This window comes from Pseudochaenichthys georgianus, chromosome 6, assembly GCF_902827115.2.
Source record: "Pseudochaenichthys georgianus chromosome 6, fPseGeo1.2, whole genome shotgun sequence".
NCBI classification, from domain to species: domain Eukaryota; kingdom Metazoa; phylum Chordata; class Actinopteri; order Perciformes; family Channichthyidae; genus Pseudochaenichthys; species Pseudochaenichthys georgianus.
This window is the reverse complement of record NC_047508.1, coordinates 10,235,768-10,261,425: the sequence shown is the minus strand read 5'-3', so window position 1 is coordinate 10,261,425 and position 25,658 is coordinate 10,235,768. Positions and strand designations below refer to the sequence as shown.

Here is a 25,658-nt window from a genome sequence, read left to right as displayed (position 1 = left end):
CGTTTGGAGAAATTTCGAGGCTACACATGTGTAGACTCCGCGGTCTTAAAATCCCCACAATGCTTTGCGCACGGACCCATTTCCCCAAATCTGTGGCACATATGAAGCACACCTGCACACTTGCTAGCCTGTTCCACTCTTTGTTTTCCGAATGCCAGGAAGTATTCTTGCCTCGCTTCTGAAGCAAGACGCTCGGAAGACATGTGCTACCAAGCAAGCGTACTCGAGATTGAGAAATACCCACTGTGTCTGTAGCTTTAAATGCAAATGAGCTGCTGCTGCTGGCCACGCCTCTTTCCGGACGTGTTTCTGTCTCTCCGCCCCCCACCCGAGCAGCCCCATGGTAATGGTGAACACTGTGGAAGAGATGCGTTTCACAATGTCCACCGGGCAACTCAGAAGTCTTCAGGTCAAGTCTTCTTAGACATCCTGTTGAAACTGGTGGCCAAAAAAACACAGTGGTTGGTTTGTTGCTAATGCCATACAACCCACAAATGACGTCAAATTTGAACTTTCTACATCACTTATGAACCGAAACCTAACTCGCACGTTTTTTTTATGGATGTTACATACTTGGATCAAGAGGGAAAGAGATACAACCTTTTTTACTGAACCTTTCTGACTCTCTTAACACACAGGGGAGCGAATATATACCATACATTAAAATGTGCATTACACTTGACAGCATTTTCTCCTTTTCTTTTCCAGCTCTTATCGTGGCTGCCGCTGAGGTATCTCATTTCACTCCGTTAGGAACCTTCCTAAGCTTAACGGACAATTTGAACGCAACCCAACTATTCAAAGGGATTTACCTTTCATAAATGTACTTCATAACTTTTCTTAATGTGAAGTGGTAGCTGTTTTTCAGCTGAAACTCCCCTCTCTGTTTAAAAGCAGCAGCAAAAGGTTACTGTTTAATTCTATTGTGCCTTATTACTCTGTATCTTTACGCCCAAAAATCTCTTTTTCACTTAACCTCCTCTGGATCCACAGTGAATGATTGCAACAATATAAATCATATTGTGAATATGAGGAATAAAAGCAGCGCTGCACTCCGGGGACGGTTTGACAATGGAGCAGCCTTGGCCTAGATGCAAATCATGGCTTCCTATTCAGACTACACTGTAGCAGGCGTGTGTGTACGTTTCAGTGTGTACGTGCTTTGCGCATCTTCACAAGGGAGCGCCCATGCTACCTCCTCATTAGGTCGCTCTAATAGAAGCGCCAAAACCATGTTCCTGAGCGGAGAGAAGGAGGGAGGTGAAAGAGAAGCGAGGAAGAAAGAAGGATAGAGGGGAGAAATAAGAAAGAAAATAAGTGAAGCGAGGACACAGATAGTGTAGATGTGGAAGTGTGTGTGTGCATGTGAGCCCTTATGTCCCTGCATTAGGCAACGCTCACACTAAGGTGGCTGGGTTGCAGGATTAGTAGTTTAATTGGTACCTCAAGGAATAGAAGAGACTTAACAACAATGGAGTGGTACAACGGGTGAGCTGCAGGGCCATAGTGACATGCACGCACACACACACACCAACATACTCACACGCACACACACACACACACACACACACACAGCTTTGGATGTGGCGCTACTGAAAGGGGATTGCCAGTCATTAGGATATATCCTTTGTGTAGAATTTGATTCTGGGCCCCATCCTTTTTCTATTGTACATACTGCCCCTGGTTCAATTCTTACAAAACATAAGAGCAAGACCGAGGTCATCTTTTTTGGACCCCAACCAACAGTCTCCCCGGTTGATATTCTGGGCTCCCTCAATAAAAATATCCTCCCCTCTGTTATGAACCTTGGAGTGACCTTCAACAGCACCTTTACATTTGCTAAGCAGGTTAGCATTGTAGTCAAGACCTGCTTTTTCAAAATACGACTATTGGCTAAGACCAAGTCGTTTTTATCTTTTAAAGACCTAGAAAGGGTTATTAACGCCTTTGTTACCTCGAGACTGGATTATTGCAATGCTCTGTATGTGGGTATGGACCAGGCCTCAATTAGACGCCTCCAGCTAGTTCAGAATGCAGCTGCACGTCTTCTCATTGGCCATAAAAAGCGTGACCATATCACCCCAATTCTGGCTTCATTGCACTGGCTTCCAGTTCGGTTCAGAATAGATTTTAAACTCCTTTTATTTGTTTTTAAAGGCCTAAATGGGCTGGCTCCTGCCTATATAGCCGAACTCCTCTATCGCTACACCCCAGGCAGAGCCTTAAGGTCGGCTGATCAGCTGTTGTTGATAGTGCCTAAGACCAGGCTTAAAACCAGAGGGCATCAAGCTTTTGCAGCGGCTGGCCCCAGGCTCTGGAATACTTTGCCCCTCCATGTGAGGTCGGCCCAGACCCTGGGTTTTTTTAAATCAACACTTAAAACTCACTTTTTCTCTCTGGCTTTTGTTTAATTAATTATCTGTTTATTCATTTATTTAGTTATGTATTTATTCGTTTAATTCTTTATTTTAATATTTATAACATAACATAGGATTTCATAAAGTATTTTTAAAATAGTTTATACATTATTCGAATATAGGAATAGTCGATAGGATTACTTAAAATATAGTACCTTATATTTCATCTTTTTTCCCTTTAGACCCTTGCGGTTTATTCTTAAAAACCCTTACCCTTACCCACCCCCCATTTTCCCTCTGCTGGTCTATGGCCTTGTAGAGGGTAACGGGGTACAGAGTCGCTTAGATAAGCGGGGGAGTGCATCTGACGAAGAGATAGGTTGTTGTGCTCCCTCTCTCTGTTTCTTATCCTATATCTAATAGAACTGCTCGGGTCTTGATAGATTGAGTGGGGAAGTTCATGAGATCTTTCTAGAGGGTCATCAAGAATAACTTTTATCCAATGACCTTCTCCCTCTCTGTCTGTGTCTGTGTATTCTCTTGTTCCGATTAACCCAGCCAAATCTTTTTTCTTGTTTTGTATCTATATCTACGCCAGGAACCGGAGTCGAGGCAGATCCTCTTGCTGTAGTCCTGTGTCTTGGATCCTCTATCCTGAGTTCTGGATTAAGTCGTGGACTTCGGGTCGTGGCTGAACCTGTCTCTGCGGTCCTGCCTTGAGTCTCGTCATGCTGCCGCCCTGATGGCTTCCACAGGATTGTAGCTGACATCCTCGTGGATTCATCTTCTTATTACAGACACATGCATTTCCTAACACTCGGTCTATATGCTGTAAAATGTATTATCTCTTTGATTTACACACGGCATCTATTGCACGTCTGTCCGTCCTGGGAGAGGGATCCCTCCTCTGTTGCTCTCCCTGAGGTTTCTCCCATTTTTTCCCCTTAAACTGTGGGTTTTCTCTGGAAGTTTTTCCTTGTACGATGTGAGGGTCTAAGGATAGAGGGTGTCGTTTTTCTCATACTGATATTCTGAACAATCTGTGCTGTTGTATTTGCTGTAAAGTGTCTCTACTGTAGGCTATTTTTATTATATGTACAGCACTTTGGCTCGACCAAAAATCGTTTATAAATGTGCTATATAAATAAAACTTGATTTGATTTGATTTAGAAGAGTCATTTTTAGAACAATTTATTTCAATCCATCAGTGGTGGACGGAGTATTCAGATGTACATAAGAAATACTCTTTTACAAGTTGAGTTCCAGCTTTTTATTAAGTATTAGTATGTTAAAGAGGACATAGCATGCTCATTTGCAGGTTCATATTTGTATTTGGGGTCATTACATTACAATACATGCTTTAATGTTCTAAAAGTTTTTTCTCATACTTCACCCTCTGTCTGAAACCAGAGCCCAGAGTGCTCTGATTGGTTAGCTGGCCAGATCTGTTGTGATTGGTCAACCACTTAAAACCAAAAACTGGAGTTAAGTACAGTATGAGTTAATTGACTTGGTAATTTTACACAATCGAGTGGTGCTAGGATGACGTAAAAGTTAGCATTGTAAGGGCTCCCTTGAAAAAAACAATGGGAATGTTCGGCGTGAGGATGTTCAGAAGTCTCATTTAGCCCACAGTAAGCAACTGCTGTTTTTTCAAAACAATGTTAAATTCTAGACGAGTGAACCAGAACTGGTAAAATGCAAACACATTTCTGGGTTTTAGGACTCATTGTTGCAACAATCTATAACCATCCACCCAACAGTTGTTGAAATATTAACAATGAAAAGTTAGACCAGCTAGTGGCACAAGGAGAAAAGTCAGAGAATCACTGCAGTCATGAAGATTTAACCATAGGGGGATATACGGGTCTGTACAAAAATTCACAGAAGTCCACCAAGTAATTGTAGAGATATTTCGGTCCGACCAAAGTTGTGAACTGACAACTGACAGACCTTAAACTGCATTCCCACGAGCCACGCTGCCAGTATATTCAAAAAGTGCAAGAACTGGGAAGAAGAGTCCAGAAAGTGCATCAAAGCTTGAGCCAAGATATCAATGAGAGGACTGATAACTGCACGGAGAGGCTCACACATCCTCAGGAGGATATATTTAGGATAACTTCATTAGGTTTTCCTCAAGGACTATAATGTCATGCTTTGTAGTTCTCAATGAAAATGTGTGTTGAACAAAAGGAAAGTCTTCCCTGGAATCCCCAGAGTCAGTTCCTCTGAGTCACACAGAGCGACAACACTTCCCTGTGAACTATCGAATGTCTGTAGGCAGGTTTATATAGAGCACGTATGCTGCCGCTGCCTGAACACGGTCTGCAGTTTGCAAAAGCCTTACTCATAATGCAGTCAGGAAAAAGTGCTGGTCAATTCCTGTTGTAGTGCATTAAATCAGCGGTTCCCAACATTTTTCAACTCAGGGCCCACTTAAGAATCAAAAATGTTTTTGCGGCCCACATTCAACCATAAACAATACGGAGGCTAAATTAAGTTCTGATTGGTCGATTCAGAACATGTGACACGTTGTAAATCCAGTAGAACAGACCACTCAGCGCTGTCAAGGACTACCGTTGCTAAGGAGGATCAAGAAAGAGAAAGGAAAGGAGGTTAAAAAAAAAAAAATCTTAATGAAAATGTTTCCACACAAATCATAATGTTTTGCAAATTATCTGGCGGCAAATATTGAATTTATATTTACACCCTTTAATATTTTATTCGGGCTTATAGCTGAAGACCGCACACGATTAATAAATACAACTATTCTTCTGGCTAAAATACATATTTTAAGTAATCTTAATTGAAGGTGTTTGAAGAGTAGATTCAAAATACAATTTCTTTTGGAAAAAGTGATCCTACCGACTGTATATTTATTTCTTCTGTTTTTTTTGTCTGAGATGGGAATGTCATCTCCTGTACAGTATGTTATTGTTATGTCCATGTTTGTGTCTTTAGCCTGTACAAAATACAAATAAATAATTAGGGCCCGAGCACGGAGCGCTAGGACCCGACCTATTGTTATTGGTGGTATTATTATTATTATAGTGCTGGTGTTTCCTCTTTTTGAGGTCTTTAGGATGCTTCAAAAGTTGTATAATTTTGCACAGACGCCAGGACCGGTGAAAAATTCAATATTCTGGAGTCAATGGGTTAAATATTCCAACCTGCTCACTAGTGCCACCTATCAAAATCCCATTTCGGAATACATTTACAAAGTCGCACCATAACTCTGAATGACCTGAAATGTTGCACACATATCCGGGTGGACCTGCTCTACAAATAAACCTCTTGGAACCCTAAGCTCCACCTTTAATTTAATTTAGCATAATGTTCAAAACAGTTAAATATTCACTTACATTTCAATTTTCAGTTTTTCAACACCAAACTTCGTATACAGCATCGGTGGAGGGTCACATATGGAGCTAATTTCCTGCCACAACTCCACAAACAAACTAAACAGGTTTTACAAATGCCTCATGATTCACTAACAAACACAATGTGGTTTGCAAATACAAAACACCATCTACAAACTAATGCATTTAGTTTTGCAAAGAAAAAACGTATCAAATAAACATGTACCATTTTTCTAATAAATCATGTTTCAGAGACAAATTCAGCATAGGTTTTACAAGTACACACTTTTTTTACAACTACCACACTTTGTTTTACCAGTACAAAACTTTTTCTTCTCACGGCGGAATATTACTGCCAAAAGTCACGTGACTCACTCACGTGACTTTTGGCAGTAATATTCCGCCGTGGCTGGCATAGATATGTAAACACTAGATGACTCACCCGCGCTGCTGGCCAATGGAGACCGACGTTGCCACTTGGCCGCCATCTTGCCACAGGCAGTTCTCTCATTCATAACATTATGGTTTACTATTTAAATAATCATAGCTTGCTCAATTTTCAACCAATTTTCAAACGGTTTGGTTTTTTATAAACATCAAAGATGTAGTTATGATACTGCATACTTATAATCATGGACTTTCATATGAAAATAACATTAATCAGATAAAGCAATAGCTATACACACACACAAAAGGTATTTATATTAAATATTTGCCGGTGTATATATTTCCATTTATTTTATTATATTGTTAATATTTAAAATAAATTATAAATAAATTATAAAATTAAAATACATTTATATTTTATATATAACAATCGGTCTCATGTTACCACTCTGTAAGCCAAGAGTTGTTAATTTAGCAATGCCTTAGCTTGAAGAACAGGGACACAACTAATGACAATAGCATATGTTGGTATATTATTTAGATATTCACACCTTTATCAGAAGAACCAAACCAACATAAAATGTGCTCACAGACAGGCCAGTTCTGTCTCATTTATCACAATTATTTTTGAGATGAGATCTTCATATCATCCTAGTTTTGTATTTAGTTTCTCGATTTGTAAACAAATCCAGAACCTTTGAAATATGTTATTGAAAAAAGACCAAGAATAATATAAACTGTACCATGTGTCATTTTGTGTCCTTCTGTAGTCCATTTGTGGTTTGTCTTGTCTCACCCCGGCTGATATATCACAAAATCCACTGTTTAAATTGTTCCCTATATTGTCCCTATGCCCCTGTAAGGTGTCCTTGGGTGTTATGAAAGGCGGCCCCCCAAAATAAATGTATTATTATTAGGGCTGTCAGTCGATTAAAATATTTAATCGCGATTAATCGCATGATTGTCCATAGTTAATCGCGATTAATCGCAAATTAATCGCACATTTTTTATCTGTTCTAAATGTACCTTAGAGGAATATTTTTCAAGTTTTTAATACTCCTATCAACATATGAGTGGACAAATATGCTTTATGCTAATGTTTATTATCATTTGAACAATGACAAATATTCTCATGAATATTAAACAACAACCTCTGAACATTACAAATATTTGCCTCAATTCAACCTGGAACCTCTCTCATACAATACAAATGGGGTGTGTGTGTGTGTGTGTGTGTGTGTGTGTGTGTGTGTGTGTGTGTGTGTGTGTGTGTGTGTGTGTGTGTGTGTGTGTGTGTGTGTGTGTGTGTGTGTGTGTGTGTGTGTGTGTGTGTGTGTGTGTGTGTGTGTGTGTGTGTGTGTGTGTGTGTGTGTGTGTGTGTGTGTGTGTGTGTGTGTGTGTGTTGGATCGTTGGAGCTATGTGCAACTCAAGGCATATATGCTCGAACGGGAGCTGCCTGGACGCTGCAATCATGTTGCTGCAATCATGTTGCTGCAATCATGAGTGTGCTCACTTCTCCTACAATGTCCCGCTGTCTGGCTTCCTGCATAAAGTCAAGTGCTCGGTGCAGTTGTGGCGAAATGTCGCTCCTCTGTTTTCATTTAAACAGCTCCGTATATCCGTTAGCGCAGCTAGCTAGCACCAGATGCTAACAACAACAACAATGCACTTAAGGTCTCTCTCTCGCTCGCTCGGGCCACATTACACACACCCTCCCGGGCCTCCCGATGGCCAGTCGGTGCCTGCCGGTGAGCGTGGAAGTGTGGTCTGCCACAAGCGGGCGGCAGGAGCGGGGCTGTCAGCAGATGGTATTTTAAACTCGATGCGCTCTGAAACTACGGGGCGGCCGAGGAAAAAAAATACACATGCGTTAATCGCGTTAAAATAATTAGTGGCGTTAAAAAAAAATTGCGTTAACGCGTTATTAACGTGTTAACTTGACAGCCCTAATTATTATTATTAAGAAGAACAACTTGGTGTGGTGTAGGAAGCAGGAGCAGGTGGGGAGAGATGGGGCTTCAAGGTTCAAGGTTATTTGTTTTAAATGTGTCTTGGAGATAAGGACCAGCTGCACACAATAATATACAGTATAACACAAAACCAATAAGACACACGGTGACACATGGCACACCAACAATCAATCATCGTCCAGCCTCAGCTTTGGTATTCTTTCACAACAATGTTATGGGTTTATTAGACTGAGCAAACATAAACATATGTGGGGAACATAGTGCTGCGTCTCATGGAACATGAATATTTAATAAATACATAGTAGTTGGCGATATATGCTCCCAGTGATAGCGATTCGCCATTAAACATCCGTAGGCTGCACAAAAGTCTGGCATAGTCAGGTACTTCTGTAAACACAAAGCCAGCAAATTCCTGTATCATAATGCAAGATGTTTTTAACAAGCCAAACCACTTGGAAGAAATCATGTGTAACTTAAGTTATGTTGAAAAGAAAGAGCAGTTCTGCCTCTCCCACTAGTGTAAAGTTGCTGGGTCAAATTTGTAATACTAGGTCTCACTCACAGCCTCTTGATAGTTTAATAGGATGTGGATTTATTTTTTTCTCATCTTGTAATTACACAATCAAACAATCTATCATTTAGCTCTGACCTTCACAAAAACATTTTGTTGAATTGGACACATTTTTCGTGCAAGGATCGTGGCCACTCTAGTCACGGCCCGTCCACACAGCGGCGTGCGTTGAAGCTTCCAACGCTTCTGCCCATTCACTTTGAATGGGGTGACGTCACTTTTAGCCGAACTGCATCGTGGGAAGCGACGCGGAGCGTTGCTGGCGTGGCTCGCTGCAAAAGTTCAAGCAATGTTCAACTTTTGACGCCTCGGCAGAAGCGTCAGCCAATCGAACCATATGCCAGTACAAGCTCTAGCCAATCAAACCGCTGCTTGTGTGTCAGGGGCGGGAGATTCATGTGATTGGTTGTTGGTCGAGTGTCAGACACGCCCGCCGGCACGCGTCAACGCACGCCGCTGTGTGGACGGGCCGTCAATGGGTGCTATTCCACCAGACGCGCCGCGTTACGGCTCAGAAGCGTCTCGCCGCTGGGCTCCGCTCGAAATAGGATTGAAGTCTATTTTTCGACGCGACGCAGCCGTAACGGAGCCTACACACGGCAGCTTGGGGAGTCAACGCGAGCAACGGACCAACAACCAATCACATGAATTTCCCGCCCCGGACATACAAAGCAAAGCATTCATGCTACATCCATGTTGGCTAAATATACTGTCTATGCTTGCTAGCTGTCCATTCAAACTCCCCAAAACAGGCAAAAACCTACCAGTTTCACCCACTGTCTCTGCCACCTCCCCCCATGCCTGGCTCCTCCGGTTTGTAGGCTGTATGTAAAGAGGGACTGGTCATATAGTACCGGGTGATTCCCTACCGCCACGATCATTTTCTCCTCCATTTTTTGACCTATGGGAAATAACTGCTGTCTGGCTCTCCCAACATACACACGGTTTGATTGGCTAGCGCTTGTACTGTCAGATTTGCATACGCGGGATTTGATTGGCTGACGCCTCCGTCGAGGCGGCAAAAGTAGAACATTGCTCTACTTTTGCAGCGAGCACCGCGAGAGAAGCTACGCTTTGCTCCCACAATGCAGTTCGGCGAATTGTGACGTCACCCCATTCAAAGTGAATGGGCAGAAGCGTTGAAGCGGCAACACACGCTGCCGTGTGTAGGGGCCGTAAGGTAATGTCGGGCAGGCAGGAAGTGGAACGTTCAGAGCATATATATATATTAGGGCTGTCAAACGATTACAATTTTTAATCAGATTAATCACAGCTTAAAAATTAATTAATCATGATTAATCACCATTCGAACTATGTCCAAAATATGCCATTTATTTATGTATATTGTTGGGAATGGAAAGATAAATGAAAGAAGGCGGATATATCCATTTAACATACAGTATCTATGTTTATTATAAAAAATGTCTGCGTGTCAAAATGAAAGACAACCCACACATCTATCAATCATCAAACCGTGGGGTCTTAATTCATTATGTGTTGATTTCTATCAACGGGGAGTACTTCAGGAAAGTCGACGGGGGGGGGGGGCTAGTGGAGTACTTCGTGACCATAAGCCGCTTTCACACCGCAGGACTTGCGGTACTTTAGTGCCGGCACTAAAGTACCACTAAAGTACCACGGCACTAAATCCGCCAGGGGGCTAGTGCCAATCGCATTCACACCGCAGTACTTTCCCTGAGGCACGATTACGCTGTCGTCACTTCGTCTTCTTCTTCTCTGGGTTTACTGGCAGGCCGCAAAACCACTTCACGGCGAGTACAATAAAAAAACGAGAGAAGAAGAACTACACGGGGGGGGAGGGGGTATAAAGCCCATCCGCTGTATGAGGCGTTTGTTTACTTTCAGACCTCAGACATGATGGAGTTCATAAGGGTAATTTACAAATAAAATACCCCATTATAACAATGGACTTTATCTTTATGTATTTATTATATATTACCCCCTCAGGCTGATTTTGGAAAAGGACATCAACCCTTGTTTGGTGTTTTTCCCTTATTTATCTAAAACAAATGACATGATAAATTACTTGTGTTCGTGTGTGTAAGACTTGTGTTTCTGATATATTCAATCACCTGTCTGCTCTCACATTCTTCTATTCTGCAAATTTGGGGTGGGACACAATAAATAAAGCTTCGCCAGTTTGTTTGTTTTATTGCACAGTCAAGACATAACAATAACGGCATCATGCTGTTCCAGGTGTGTCGTATGCATGTAAATTGAAGTTAAATAACAGTGTGAAATGTAAAATAAAGTGTAAGTAGTTTCAAAACAATGTAACAGTGGCAATATATATAGCAGCAGACACGCCTTAGTGCAAGTTAGGTGTCAGTATTAAAAAACAGTGGCAATATATATATATATAATAACAATAGAAAATCGTTACCACTCTTATTATTGTGGTCTTTAATTTTTTTATAGTCCTGCCTGAGTTTCTTTATTTTTACCCGGCATCCGTGTGCACTGTGCACGATTCCCAGCTCAAGTAGCGAACATCGCTCAAAACATTTGGAGTTGGGAACTGCTTTCTGTAGAAGCTGCTGCATCCCGTCCTTGGAGTAAATTGCCAGAAGCGCCGACACTTCCTCATCATTCCACCGCTCCGGTGCTGTAGTACGTGTGGTCATAACCAGAGATGGGGTCGTTACTAAAAAAAAGTAATATATTACATATTACATATTACTTTAAAAAAAAGTAATATATTACACTACTTCGTTACTATCTACATAAAGTAATTCGTTACTTTACTCGTTACTTTACTCGTTACTTTACTCGCAGGGCCGGCCCGCCCCTCCCTACAGGCAGATCACGCAGACTGCTAAAGTTTCAAATGTTCTCTTTAGTTCAGTTTCCATTGTCGCATAAGACTGATCCAGATAGCTCCTGAATGTTTTCCTATCTGACCATGGCTGTCCTCTGTCTCCTGCTATCTGACCGTGGCTGTCCTCTGTCTCCTGCTATCTGACCGTGGCTGTCCTCTGTCTCCTGCTATCTGACCGTGGCTGTCCTCTGTCTCCTGCTATCTGTATATTTTGCGCAGTCTATCTCTGCTCACGCTGTTGCGTCAGCGTGTTCTCCTGCGTGTTGGCCATGTGTTGCACTGGAGCCAGACTTCAGCCGAGCACGTACGAACTGCGCATGCGTGAGTGGCAATAACTCTCCTTACCAGCAGGCAGCGGTAGTGTGTATTCGTCATTCAAAACAAGCAACAACCGGAAAACAGAGAAGAAGAACTACGTGTGTGTGTGTGATATAAATAAACAACAGCTATGTGCGTTAGCTTCACCTAGCATGTGCTCTTTGCAGGTGTTTGTTGAGGTTTGATTATGACTGATTTTAGAAAGTAACGAAGTAACGCGTGTCGGGGCAATGTTAGTAACTGTAGTGTGATTACTGGATTATAAAAGTAGCGCGTTACACTACTCCGTTACCGACAAAGTAATATTATTACAGTAACGCGTTACAAAGTAACGCGTTACACCCAACTCTGGTCATAACTGCTTTAAAGTACAAAAAAACTACTCGCTCAGGTGTGGATGTGGTTTTGTAGCGAGGAAAAAAATGGCTGCCTAACAAAACAAATTTAGAGTCTAACGGGGCGTGGTTTGCAATTCGCCCAGCCAATAGAAATAGAATAGAAATTGGCACTCTTTTGTCACCAGGTTCGTACCACCTCTCTAGCAGGGACTAAAAAGTACCAAAAGAGTTCCAAAAGAGTTCCCGGCACTGAGTAGTCCCGGCGGTGTGAACGCGACATTATTGGTACTAACGGAACTAAAGAACTAAAGTACCAGGGAAAGTCCTGCGGTGTGAACGCGGCTATAGAGTGTGAACGTTGTGATCAGCTGTTTTAGCGCAGTTCTCCAGTGAAGGGGGGGAGTCTCCCTCCGCAGCCGGTTGGTGTAGTTTTGGCACAGTTCCGTTGTACAGACCGACGTTAACAGCAGCCCTGTCTGTGCACACGGAGACCGACTCTGTCGTCCGGCGATCTAACCGCCTTCTGGAAAAGCTTCACAAGTACGTCGGTACGCAAATGCGCTTTGTGACACAAGTGACGGTACGCATTTCAGATTACGCACATAACCTGCGTACCAGTTATGTGCACCCCTGTACCAGAGCCATATTATTACTATTATATGGCTCTGCCCTGTACTACAGCAAGAGTATTCTCCGTCGGGACTTCCTGCAACAACACCACGCCGTTATCAAAGATGTTCTATTGAGAAGACGATCACTACGTGACAAAAGTTTTCAAAACCGTGGCTACTGAAATCAATCTTACTAACTGCTGTCTGTGCAATTTACTCCGCGCGAGTTGGCAGACTTTATTTTGCTTATTTTAACATCATGTTTCATGGTGGGGCTAAGCCATTTCTTGGTATGGGTGTAGCCTACCCCAGCCATACCCTGGCGCTGCCACTGGTGGCACGTATGGGGCGGGCCATTCTGCACATGCGTTAAATGCGTTAAATATTTTAACGCAATTAATTCAAAAAATTAATTACCGCCGTTAACGCGATAATTTTGACAGCACTAATATATATATATATATATATATACACACACACACTCATTTTGCAGACCCTATCCCTCCGTAGTCGTTCAAGTAGGAGGAGAAATGCCTGCGTTCTCCTCCAGGCGAACCTCCCGAACCTCCCGGAGTGCCTTACAGGCACTGTGTAGAATAATTATGATGATTTTACCACTAAAATATAGCAACACATCTTTGATTCATGTCGTTTATAACTGGGATATTACAATTATTATTAACTATGTCTGTACAAAGTCTGTCCAGGAAATATGCTCAAATCAACTGAAACTGCGAGCCGGCAGGCAAGATGCTCCGCTTCTGAAATGCTTCTGAAACACGCCCGGTAGGGTATGACGCCGGAGGAGGCCAGACCAAAACCACGGCGCAGCCGTTACGCGATGCAGACGGACCCGGTGGAAACTCTTTCCAAGGGGTAAAAATGCTGCTGCTGGAGGTACTGACTGGAAGTATTGCTGATATTATGTCTACCATAGTATTAAGTATAAGTATAAAGGGGTTTTAACGCTTATTCAAAATAGCAGAGAAACATGCATTATTGTACTCAGGAGGGGACATTGACAGAGGATTACTCAAAAAGTACACAGTAAAAGTACTGCATAGTACTTGTGGGACTAGTACTGAGTCCAACAGTGTAGATCTCACGAAGAACTAATGGCAACAAATATTTTTTTCCCTCATCAAATTTAGCAGAAGTGGCTTGATTAGGTTCTCAGGAGGGAACTTTGACAGAGGATTAAAAAAAGAAAAATACACACGAGAAGTACTTCAATGTATTCTCATAGTAGGTGTAAGAATACTGAGTCCAGCAGTCTCAATATCATTAAGAACTTATGGTAAAATTGTCTTTTTATCACTCATCAAAGATAGCAGAAAACATGCATTATACTGAGGGGACTCTGACAGAGGATTACTCACAAAGTACACAGTAAAGTACTTCCTTTTATTTCTGGTAGCAGTCAACTAGTACCGAGTCCAACAGTATCAGTTTTATTCAGAACTTATAGTAAAACATATTTGTATCACTCATTGAATATAGCAGGAAAGAAAATGAAGAGCAGCTGATTGACCGAGTGCAGAATCGCTGAATAGTTTAAATCTCCTTACAATGTTGTCCATTTTAGACAAAGGCTTATTATATTTACAGCCCTTAATAACATAAATTTTCTGGGCTCAATATGTGTCTTGGCTGTTTTCGTTGTGATCGCTAAATTCACCTTGTTCAAACACTGACCCAGATCGCTGTATCACTAGAAACACCGCTGTCATCAGGGAAGGGCTGTTCCATGCTCTGCTCAACCTCCCGGTGGGAGGCTCCCTCCTTCCCCAATGGACTCAGCCTGCTCCCGTGGAGCATGTGCCAGCCACGGCGGAATATTACTGCCAAAAGTCACATGACTCACGTGACTTTTGGCAGTAATATTCCGGCGTGAGAAGAAAAAGTTTTGTACTTGTAAAAAAAAGTTTTGTACTTGTAAAAAAAACTGTGTACTTGTAAAACCTATGCTGAATTTGTCTCTGAAACATGATTTATTAGAAAAATGTTATGTGTTTGTTTGATAGATACGTTTTTTCTTTGCAAAACTAAATGCATTAGTTTGTAGATGGTGCTTTGTATTTGCAAACCACATTGTGTTTGTTAGTGAATCATGAGGCATTTGTAAAACCTGTTTAGTTTGTTTGTGGAGTTATGGCAGGAAATTAGCTCCAAAGTCAGACACATTACCGTAGGAAATGAGCATGTTAGGACGATAAATATTGCCGCCGTCAATCAAAACGTACTCGCAAAAAGGCGGGGCTTAGAAAGAAATGCTCATAACTCATCAACAATGTATCCAAACATCACAGATTTTGGTAAATAGGTTCAGTCTGTCTTGGGGAATATGCACACCAAAGCATTTTGAAAAATGTGCGTTTTTCATGCATTTTAAGCACATTCTTGCGAACTCCTCCTAGGGAAATGATCGGAAAAATTCCAATCCAGGACACGTTCAGCCCCTATCCAATATGATGCTAAATTGAGAAGAACATTTTTGATAGCTCAATCGTGGAGGTCGTAAGCTAACAGCGAATACACAATTTTTGGCGATTTACATGTCGCAAATTACTCCAAACTATTCGGATATAGTTATTCCGATATTCACGAAACGCTGTATACATATTGCTATTATGATTGCACACATATTTCAAATTGCCTTTCATTAGCCCCGCCCCCCAGAAAGTTGGACATTTTGAAAAAATTGCGTTTTTCAGCCATTTTAATCACATTCTTGGGAACTCCTCCTAGGGGAATGATCGGAAAAATTCCAATGCAGGACAGGGTCAGCCCCTGGCCAATTTCATGAAGAATTGCGGATTACATTTTTGATAAATCAATCGTGGAGGTCGTAAGCTAACAGCTAATACACCATTTTTGACGATTTACATGTCGCAAATTACTCCAAACTACTCAGATATAGTTATTCCGATATTCACCAAACACTGTATACACATTGCTCTTATGATTGCGGACATATTTCAAATTGGCTTTTATTAGCCCCTCGGCCATTTTCAAAAATGTTCGTTTTTCATGCATTTTAAGCACATTCTTGCCAACTCCTCCTAGGGCAGTGGTTCTCAAACTTTTTCTGTCAGGCCCCCCCTTTGGAGAAAAAAAAAAGTCGGGCCCCCCCCAACACAAATAGTCAGGCTCAGTGGCGGCGCCAGAGATTTATTTTGGGGGTGCTGTGGAGTAGCTTGATGTTTCATAGAGGGTGCTCAAACATTTAGGGTTTCCCATTAATGCACCGGGCACTACAGTGGAATTGTAACACTCCCCACACATATACACAATGTACCCGCATATACACAATGTACCCGCGACTGTTACAATGAAGGCTCGATAATCAATCTATTTTGTATAGGTGGTGTGTGGACCTCACATAGGGGGGTCCGGGGGCAAGCTCCCCCGGGAAGACTTTTAAATATTGAACTTAAAAGCATCAATCTGGTGCACTCTGAGAGCAAAATGAAGAGATCTATGGATACATCTCTCAACACCCATATGAAACAGAACTGTAAACAGATTTACTTTTTCTTTATGGATATTTTACAAATCACTCCCCTTTTAAACTTTATTCATTTTTTAATGTCATATAGTATTTCATATTTTTTTATAACTATAATGATCATATAAACGTGTGCCTCGGAAATAATTGTTTACATTAATGGTGACCAAAACGTTTGAGACCCACTGAGATAACACTGATAACACTCTCCTCCACTTTGTTGTTGAGAAAACTCCTTATATCTGTTAGCGTAGCTCGCTAGCACCAAAAGCTAACATCAACGATCTCTGGTACCGGTGCTCTCTCTCTCTCTCTCTCTCTCGCGCGCACGCACACAAAATGGCTCGTTCCACACACACACAGAGCCGAGCTTTAATGAAACACAGAGACCCAGACGTAATAGTACTGTATCATAGTATTTTCAAATCAATACTTTTTCAAAATATGATTATTTTTTTTAATAACCATTTTCCCTCCTGGTCTCTCGTGCCCCCCCTGTCATGCCTCTGCGCCCCAATCCAGGACAAGTTCATCCCCTATCCAATATGATGCTAAATTGCAAAAAAATTTGAGAGCTCAATCGTGGAGGTCGCAAGCTAACAGCGAATACACCAGTTTTGACCATTTACATGTCGCAAATTACTCCAAACTACTCCAAATTACTCGCATATAGTTTTTCTGATATTTACGAAACGCTGTATACACATTGTTATTATGATTGCACACATATTTCAAATTGCTTTTCATTAGCTCCGCCCCCCAGAAAGTCGGTCATTTTGAAAGATTTGCGTTTTTAATGCATTTTAAGCACATTTTTGCTAACTCCTCCTGGGGAAATGATCGTAAAAATTCCAATCCAGGAAAAGTTCAGCCCCTATCCAATATGATGCTAAATTGCGAAGACATTTTTTGAGAGTTCAATCGTGGAGGTTGCAAGCTAACAGCGAATACACCATTTTTGACGATTTACATGTCGCAAATTACTCCAAACTACTCGCATATAGTTTTTCCGATATTCACGAAACGCTGTATGCACATTTCTATTATGATTGCGGACATATTTCAAATTTGCTTTTATTAGGCCCGCCCTCCAGAAAGTGGGACATTTTACAAAATGTGCGTTTCTCATGCATTTTAAGGACATTTCTGCTAACTCCTCATAGGGGAATGATTGGAAAAATTCCAATCCAGGACAACTTCAGCGCATATCCAATGTCATGCTACATTGAGAAGGAATAGTCCTTCGCTCAAACGGGGAGCTCGTAGGCTGACGGAGAATGTACCATTTTTGACCAATTATATGTCAGATAAGCTACTGAGACCTGCCTGTCTGGTACATCATCAACACACACACACACACACACACACACACACACACACACACACACACACACACACACACACACACACACACACACACACACACACACACACACACACACACACACACACACACACACACACACACACACACACACACACACACACACACACACACACACACAGTTAGTCCAACAACGCCCTTTGCTGGCGGCATATTCATTACAACAGACACCTATACACTCCCTAACCCTACTGTCTATTTGTAGATATCTCCTAAAGCCGACAAATAAAGTGTGAAATGTAGGCCTGGTACATATATTATTGATATATATTATACACACTGTTCTGCTTTATGCACTGACCTCAGCAGCTGTTCTCACTGTAAACATCGCCTCATAATGAAAGCAGTTGTATGATAGATAGCCTAACATCCAGAGGGGACGTCATTAGTGAGTAAACAAACGGTAAAGGGCAGAAAGTCTGATGCACATTTGATTATCTTAAATAACTTATAATCACAATGGAAACAACACTGACACCGGAGAATACATCAGTGTACCCTCGGTTATAGCTCCTCCAGAGAGACTCCTCTCTCCTCTAAATCAGTGTATCCTCGGTTACGGCTCCTCCAGACAGCCTCCTCGATAATCGATCCTCGACGACCCTTTAGAGAAATTTGTTTTCCTTCGAGACGGCGCGCCGACATCCGTTTCCGGGTTGCTGCCGGAGGACCTGGGAGTCTGGGACGCGAAAATTATAGAAATGAGAAACGGCTAATTTCCCAGGACTCACAAGCGTCTGGTTGACGCCAGGACGACCGGTTGCCCTCCCCGACAGGCGCATGGACGCGAGGGCCCGCTCATCACTGCGCGCACATGTGCGACCGCAGTTTTAATTATTATTATTTTGCGGCCCACTTGCAATGCCTTCGCGGACCACTAGGGGGCTGCGGCCCACAGGTTGGGAACCGCTGTATTAAATAACTTGTCAGTCCTGTATTTGGTGTTAAGAACCTCATTGGTTGACCTAATTTGTTCCCGGTATCTGTTAACAGTCTGCTGTGATGATTCTATACTTCATAAGATCATTTTGTTTCAGTACAAATTTCAACAAAGAAATTGCTATCAGATCAGCGACCCTATTCTAAGACCCTTCACACACTCCGGTAAAAAGATGGATGAAAAATATATGTATAAATAGAACGGTGGGCCGATATGACAGAGAAAAAGCCGGAGAAATGATGGATGAATTCAAGATATAGAGAAACTGAGAGGTGAAGGAAAGAAAAGGGAGGAAAGAGAGGAGGGAAGTGAGAGATATTCTGCATCTTTAATCAGCATCATCAGGCCTCTAGCCCAAACAATGAGAGGCTAAAAAGAGAGCAGCGGAGTGAAGATGTGCTCCGAGACGAACAGAGGCAGGGCTGTTGGGGGAAAAGTTCAAATCAAACAGAACTTTTCTGAGGAAATCAGTATATACTTGTTCTATGTTCAGACTTGCAGCCTACTTATTTGGTAAAAATTGTAATGATCAAAGAAACTAGATGATCTTTTTTTTCTGTACTGCCAATTTGAATGGTTCTAAATCAATGAGTAGGCACTTAAAATAGCGTCTCTTCTAAAGTAAAAGTTTTAAATGATGTACTGTTTTTGTTTCTACTCTTTCAAGCCCAAAGTTGGATGAGACCACTTTCATGTTTTCGTGTTGGTTATATATCAAGCTACTGCCAGCAACACCTTTTCTTTAAATTCCAATGCCACACAGGAAGTTAACTGGCATCGGGACAGACATCATTGCTTGGTCCTATGCAATCATTTTATGTTATCGTCCATTTACAGAAGCATTTTGGACGGAAACCAGATGCACGGTGTCCTCATTGCTCTGGTTTTTGCCTGCTTGACACAGATTAGTAAACTGTCAAAACATATAAACCATAACTATCTAATCTATATGACCAGGCTTCATTATTGTGATGGATTGCTCAAAGTTATATACATTTCAGTGTCAAATTATTGCAGTAGCCTAATGTCAAGTTTGTCATACGTAAACGGACATTGTTTAGAATTACACTAAATAATGTGAATAACAGTGTTTCAACCAGTTGCATTCTGTGGAAAACTACTAATAACAAAGGATGTTTGTTGAAAATAAAAGTCAATGGAAATGTGCTAATCACGGAAAAAGTAACCGAAAACACAATTAAGATACGGATTAAAGTGAACATAGACAAGCAAGTGAACGAAACATAGATAAATGAAGCACACAAAATTGAAATATAGGTGGTGAGTTGTTTGACTGCAGGCCACTTTTTGATTGTTATACTCATCATTGGGACCTACAAAATTATGGGATATTACCAACACTTTCACCCCTTTTACATATTCAATGCAACCCTAAACTATCAAGACACTACACCGAGGAGTTGAATGTGAAAACACAAATGGGGGGGGTGCTAGTGGAGCCTTGCAGATGGGGGTGCTGCAGCCCCCTCAGCATCCCCCCTTCCCGCGTCCATTCGCGATGTCTCGCTGTCTCGCAGATCCCACGCAGCTAGCGGGAAATTAACCCAGCTCACACTGTCCACTCCTCACAGCAGCGAGCCGCGCAACGTCCCGCCAACACGGCACCCAGACCCCAAGCAGCATTCTCATCTGTTTGTCATTACTGGTGTCCTTTTCTGGTTGCCAACGCCATTGTAACACATAATCACTGATGTTCCGCTGTAATGGTGGTGGACTCATCAGAACAGAGTGGGCGAGCTGACCAATCAGAGCACAGTGGGCTCATAGGGAGGGGGGTGTCACGATCTGTCTGTGTTTTGTTTTGTCTTGTCTTTTTCTCTCTTTGGTTTCCTGTTTTATTTTAAAAAGTGTTCAACCCCTGTCTTGCCTGTTGCTTTCTGTCTGTGTTCCCTCCTGTCTGATTACCCAATTGTGTTTACCTTGTGCCCCTGTGTTTTCTCCTCCCTCCTCACCTGTCTCTTGTTTCTTTGATTAGTCTTGTGTGTATTTAAGTTCTGTTTTTTCTGTCTGTCATTGTTAGTTCCTTGTTGTTGTTTGACTGTGTTCACAGGGGAGTGAGTTCAGCTCTGTATAACTTAGCCTCTGAGAAGAGGAGCGCGCCGTGCCTTTCACGCACCGCCTTCACTGTGTGTACCTTCAGAATCATTAGAAAGGCTAAAGAGCGGTGTGGCTGATGTGTTTTAACCACACACACATACACACACACGATTTAAACGCAGACTTTTGTTCCTCCATGTTACGTTGTTATTGTTTCACTGAGAGGACCCGCACATTTTTTTCAAACGCTCCCCTATTTGGTCCATCTGCACAGTTTTGTGCGCTGTGATGATTCGGCTGTACCTTTAGTAATGAATATTAAATGTTGTGAGGAAATCTTTCCACCAATAATTCCAATAAGTAATCCAAAATGTATTCACTTCAGGTTTACGAAAGTAACTGTAATCAGATTACTCGTTTTTCAAATGTAACGCGAGCTGAATACAGTTACTTGATTTTTGTATTCTGATTACGTAACACTGTTACATGTATTCCGTTACAACCCAACCCTGGCCACACCCCACTGGGCTGGGCTGGGCCGGAACACTTACAAATGTGGGCCGGTAGGATTTAGGTAAGCAAAAAAAAAAAAGGGTGGCCGGAACACTTACAAATGTGGGCCGGTAGGATTTAGCCCTCCGGCCCACACACAGCACCGGCCCACCGGAGAAACTCCCGGTATTCCCAATGGCCAGTCCGCCCCGTCTGCCTGCAGGCCAGCACTCTCAGGACAGTTCCGGTGTAGGCTGCACTCTCAGGACACCTGCACTGTCAGTACAGGAAGTGACGATTCTGACGAACACGTTTTTTCCCCGCCCCCGAAAGACTGATGGAGGTTTTCAAATCACAATGGAGACTCATCACGGAGGTGATGAGTCCGCCCACCGTGCACTTTGGGTCGGCCTTGGTCAAGCCCTTTTGACCCCACCAGCCTGGTTCTCGTAAAAGTTGACTAAGCCATTTTTCGCTCAAATGACACCATGGAGGAATATAACGGGAGTTGACAGGGGACTCTGCCCGCCTCACGAGTGCCTACACAAGTACTTTTTTTCACTTTTCCCCCTATTTTCCCTGGTTTTATTATTATTATTATTATTTTTTGGCTATTTCACCCGGTTTCTGCCCGGTCTCGGGTGTCCCCCCACAGCCTGTGTCCAGCCCCCCCCACTCATCCATATATTAACGGATTTTGACAATTTTTGTTGCATTTTTCTCCTCTCCTCTCACTGATCGAATGGCAAATGCGACCCACTGTCGGAGGGCCTCAGCGCCGGCCCGGCCGCCTAGTGCCGGTGCTCTGGCGGTCGGTTCCTCCGAACTGCGGGTTCGACTCTGATGGCCGGGAGGGTGTGCTGCGTTGGGGTGGGGGACTTCCCCCACTCTCTGTGTCTCTTCCTTCCCGGGCCGGCCGATATGAGGCGTGTCCAAGACGCACCGTCTGACTCAGGGGTCCCACGGGTCCCGCAGCGGGGTGGAGGTTCCCAGCTGGAACCTCCTCACCTCCGCGGCGGTGCACTCGGCAAACACGGTTGTTTCTCGAACCCTCCACTGTTGTCTAGCGGGTGTAACTAAAATACAAGTATTTATATATAGGCCTATAAATAAATATATATCTATACCTGAGAGTGCAGGTGTTCTGATACTGCTGCCTGCAGGCAGGCTCCCATGGAATCTTCATCCTCATTCTGTTGATGAACTGAACAAATCTTTCTTTAGAGTGTAGGGTACACTCTACACAATTCCATATTCTTGACCTGTCCTTTCCTAAAACCTCACAGAGCCACTAAAATGGCTGTAGTCTTATATCAGCTGTCCTCATCTGTATATTGTGCTTATGACGGATATATTTGACTCTGATGCATTCATTTAGACCGAAATGTACCTCTGCCAAGGAAGTCATGTTTTTTGGCTTGGATTCTTGGTCCATCTGTCAGCAAGATTACTGAAGAACTACTGACCTGACTTGATTGAAAAAGTTTTGAATAGGCGTAGAAAAAAAAAAGATTGTTTGCAGTGGATCCAAAACATGGAGGCAGAATTACACATTTTTCCTTTGTTAACTATCACTAACCGTCAAGATAGTGCTGCATTCATGTGGTAATGAAGTTATTGGGTAAATGTGCTCCGTTTGGGAAAACTCATATGAATGCTCCCAGGGCCGGTTCTAGCCAATTTGATGCCCTAGGCGAGATTTTAGCTGCCTCTGTCTTTGGCCTGGTGGCTTGTTCAGGCATCTAATTGTAGCAGAAGTGTTCTCATTCATGCAGGTCATGATACGTAGGAGTCTAATTTAAAGCATGTGAGTTAGGGTTACAGTGCACATTTCCCTACTTCTTTCCTTTACAACAGCCATAAAACTTGTATGTAATCTTTCATTTTCTATGGTTAGGGTTAGGGTTAGCGTCTATGGTAACGTTGTCATCATTTTCTGATGTTTACACTCAGCTCTTTTAGGACAGATAATTCATAGTTCTGCATGAGGGCAGGTCATGAATAGGTCCAGTGAGGGATTAGAGAGTCAAGATATCGATCTGTGGTATTGTACAGATGTACTTGCCCTATTGATATCAGATAGCACACCGACTTTGTGGAATAGCAAAATGCTTGTCTACACTTTTCTTTCCAAAAGCCTTGCATACTCAAGCTTAGATAATGTGGACTGTCTTCCCAAGAGAACTGTTGGCTTTGTTTTCCGAACCCTCTCCCCTAAAGTAACTGAAAAGTCATGGATAGTGACCTGCCCGCCCTGTGGGCTTTAAAAATACATATTTATCCCTTGTACCTCCCTTTAAAAAGCTGCTCTAAATTCCTAAGAAGATAAAAAGGTTAGTAAGATAATCAATCTTAATATAACTTTTCAGAGTGTTTGCATCTTTTAGCCAAGTAGCTTGAAACCAACAACAAAATATGTATTAATGTTCATCAAAGGGGCTCTCTTATGCTCGTTTTCAAGTTCATATTAGTCATTTGCGCCTCTTCTGTGACATGTTTACATACTTTAATGTTCAAAAAGCTCTTTATTTTTCTCATACTATCTGTGCTGCAGCACCTCTTTTCACCCTCTGTCTGAAACCAGAGCCCAGTCTGCTCTGATTGGTTAGCTGGTCAGCACTGTTGTGATTGCCATTTTATTTAAATATTGCCTGTTATGTTAGAAAAAGGTCTACTCAATGCTAAAGAGACATTTAAACAATTTCAAAATCGTTAATGTCCATGGTTAGCATTATTCATTTTTTGCAGTGACAGTTTAAAAAAAACTCCAACTTCTTACTACTAATCAGTCCTTTCTTATATCTACCAAGTTGATTCATTTTCTGAATTTGACTTTAAGAAGCACGTTTACATATTGCCACTGTCACTTACCACAACTCTAGTAAAACATTGTAATTGTATTGAATGTATGGTTGTATGCTGGGATTGTTGTAGAAATAAAAAAATTTAATGTGTAAAGTAGTGTGGGATGTTATTCAGAGACTGTTGTTTCTGTGTGTGCGTGTGCGTGTGCGTGTGCGTGCGTGCGTGTGTGTGTGTGTGTGTGTGTGTGTGTGTGTGTGTGTGTGTGTGTGTGTGTGTGTGTGTGTGTGTGTGTGTGTGTGTGTGTGTGTGTGTGTGTGTGTGTGTGTGTGTGTGTGTGTGTGAAAACACTGACCTGCAGATGGAGTGTATCTCGTGTGTGTCTTCATCCTTGCTGGCGTTGTCCGTGAGACTGTCGCCCAGAGCCATCAGACACTGAGCGAAACCCTTGTAGATGGAGTGACACCTTCTCGCTGAAGATGCAGCAACAGGGCATGAGCTCGGCACTGGAGAACACACACACACACACCAGAGTAAGTGAACAGATAAATAGAGCGTTTGTGCGGTGAGTGACACTCAATGATGGACTGTGAGGTTGAGTATTATCCATCACTAAAAGACAGCTGTGGGTCCATCTTCATGTATTTCCCCTCTCACTCAATCATTCTTTCAGGTCCGTTGCTGATCGATTAATCCCATACAAAATGGGACTTATCACGGCTAGTTGAACAGGAAATGGATATACAACAGAGGAGAAATGTATTTATTTATCCTGAGAGATCACATTCAGATCAGAGCAACAACCCAAACAATCATGTTTGAGCGCCCCAATCACTTTCAATTTACTTGACAACCCGCACAAAAGGAGTATTTCCACCAATACACACTTATATTTTAGTCTAAAAAGTCAGAGGGGGCATACTCAGTAAAGAATAACAAGAAAACACTGGAAGACAACTAAAGACTATTTTACACATATTTCCTGGTAAATTACTGGGAACGCTAGTGATTTTTTTAATATTCACACATGCACTCTCTTTAGAAACCTTTCTATCTGGGACCTCTTCACCCATGCGAAGGCAGTGCCGGAAGAGATAGGCAAGGGACATTCCAGCAGATAACATAAATGTTATGGATACCAACCGCAATAAAACTCAACAGAATTAGATAAGGCAAATGTGGATGTTCCTGTACAAAGAAAACTATGTCTCTTATTATTTCTAGGAACATGGAGGACCTTTTTGTCCAGTGGCAATCTTCTTGCAATATATTTAATATAGGTTCTTGGTGTGAATACTTAACCTTAATAAAACCGTGAGCTGGAAAAACGAAATGTAGAGATGAAAGAAGGAAAAACACTGAGGGTTAATCACTACGGGTGACCCATATCCATACTCCACATTCCGATGTGAATATACATATTCACTACTGCAGCTTTAACATTGAAATGTAAAGGTAGTGCCTTTAATGCACTACAAAAACAGTAAGTCAAATCTTAAAAAAAGGTCCAACCTGGAGCAAAAACAAAGAATTGGTCAGGTGTCAAGCCTCTGAGCTAGAGTCTTGTCAGCATGGATTGTCAAGACACTGACAGAGAGCATCAGGGCAAGGTGCTTACTGTCTCAGTACATAGAGTGATAAATCAGGGTTGGACTTGCAGGATAATCTGTGTTCTGGAAAAATAAAAAAATATATCATATTTCCATATTGGAAATGTCTTTTA

The 25,658-nt window shown here is 42.1% G+C and overlaps 1 protein-coding gene across 1 annotated transcript in view; it reads right to left on the bottom strand.

Annotated features, from left to right (window-relative positions):
• nrn1la (neuritin 1-like a) overlaps positions 1 to 25,658 on the bottom strand; it is a 139,191-nt gene that overhangs the window by 14,586 nt on the left and 98,947 nt on the right. Inside the window, exon 2 of the mRNA XM_034084549.2 lies at positions 24,291 to 24,441. Within this exon, the coding sequence (XP_033940440.1) occupies positions 24,291 to 24,441 (151 nt within the window). The remainder of the gene's footprint in view (positions 1 to 24,290; positions 24,442 to 25,658) is intronic.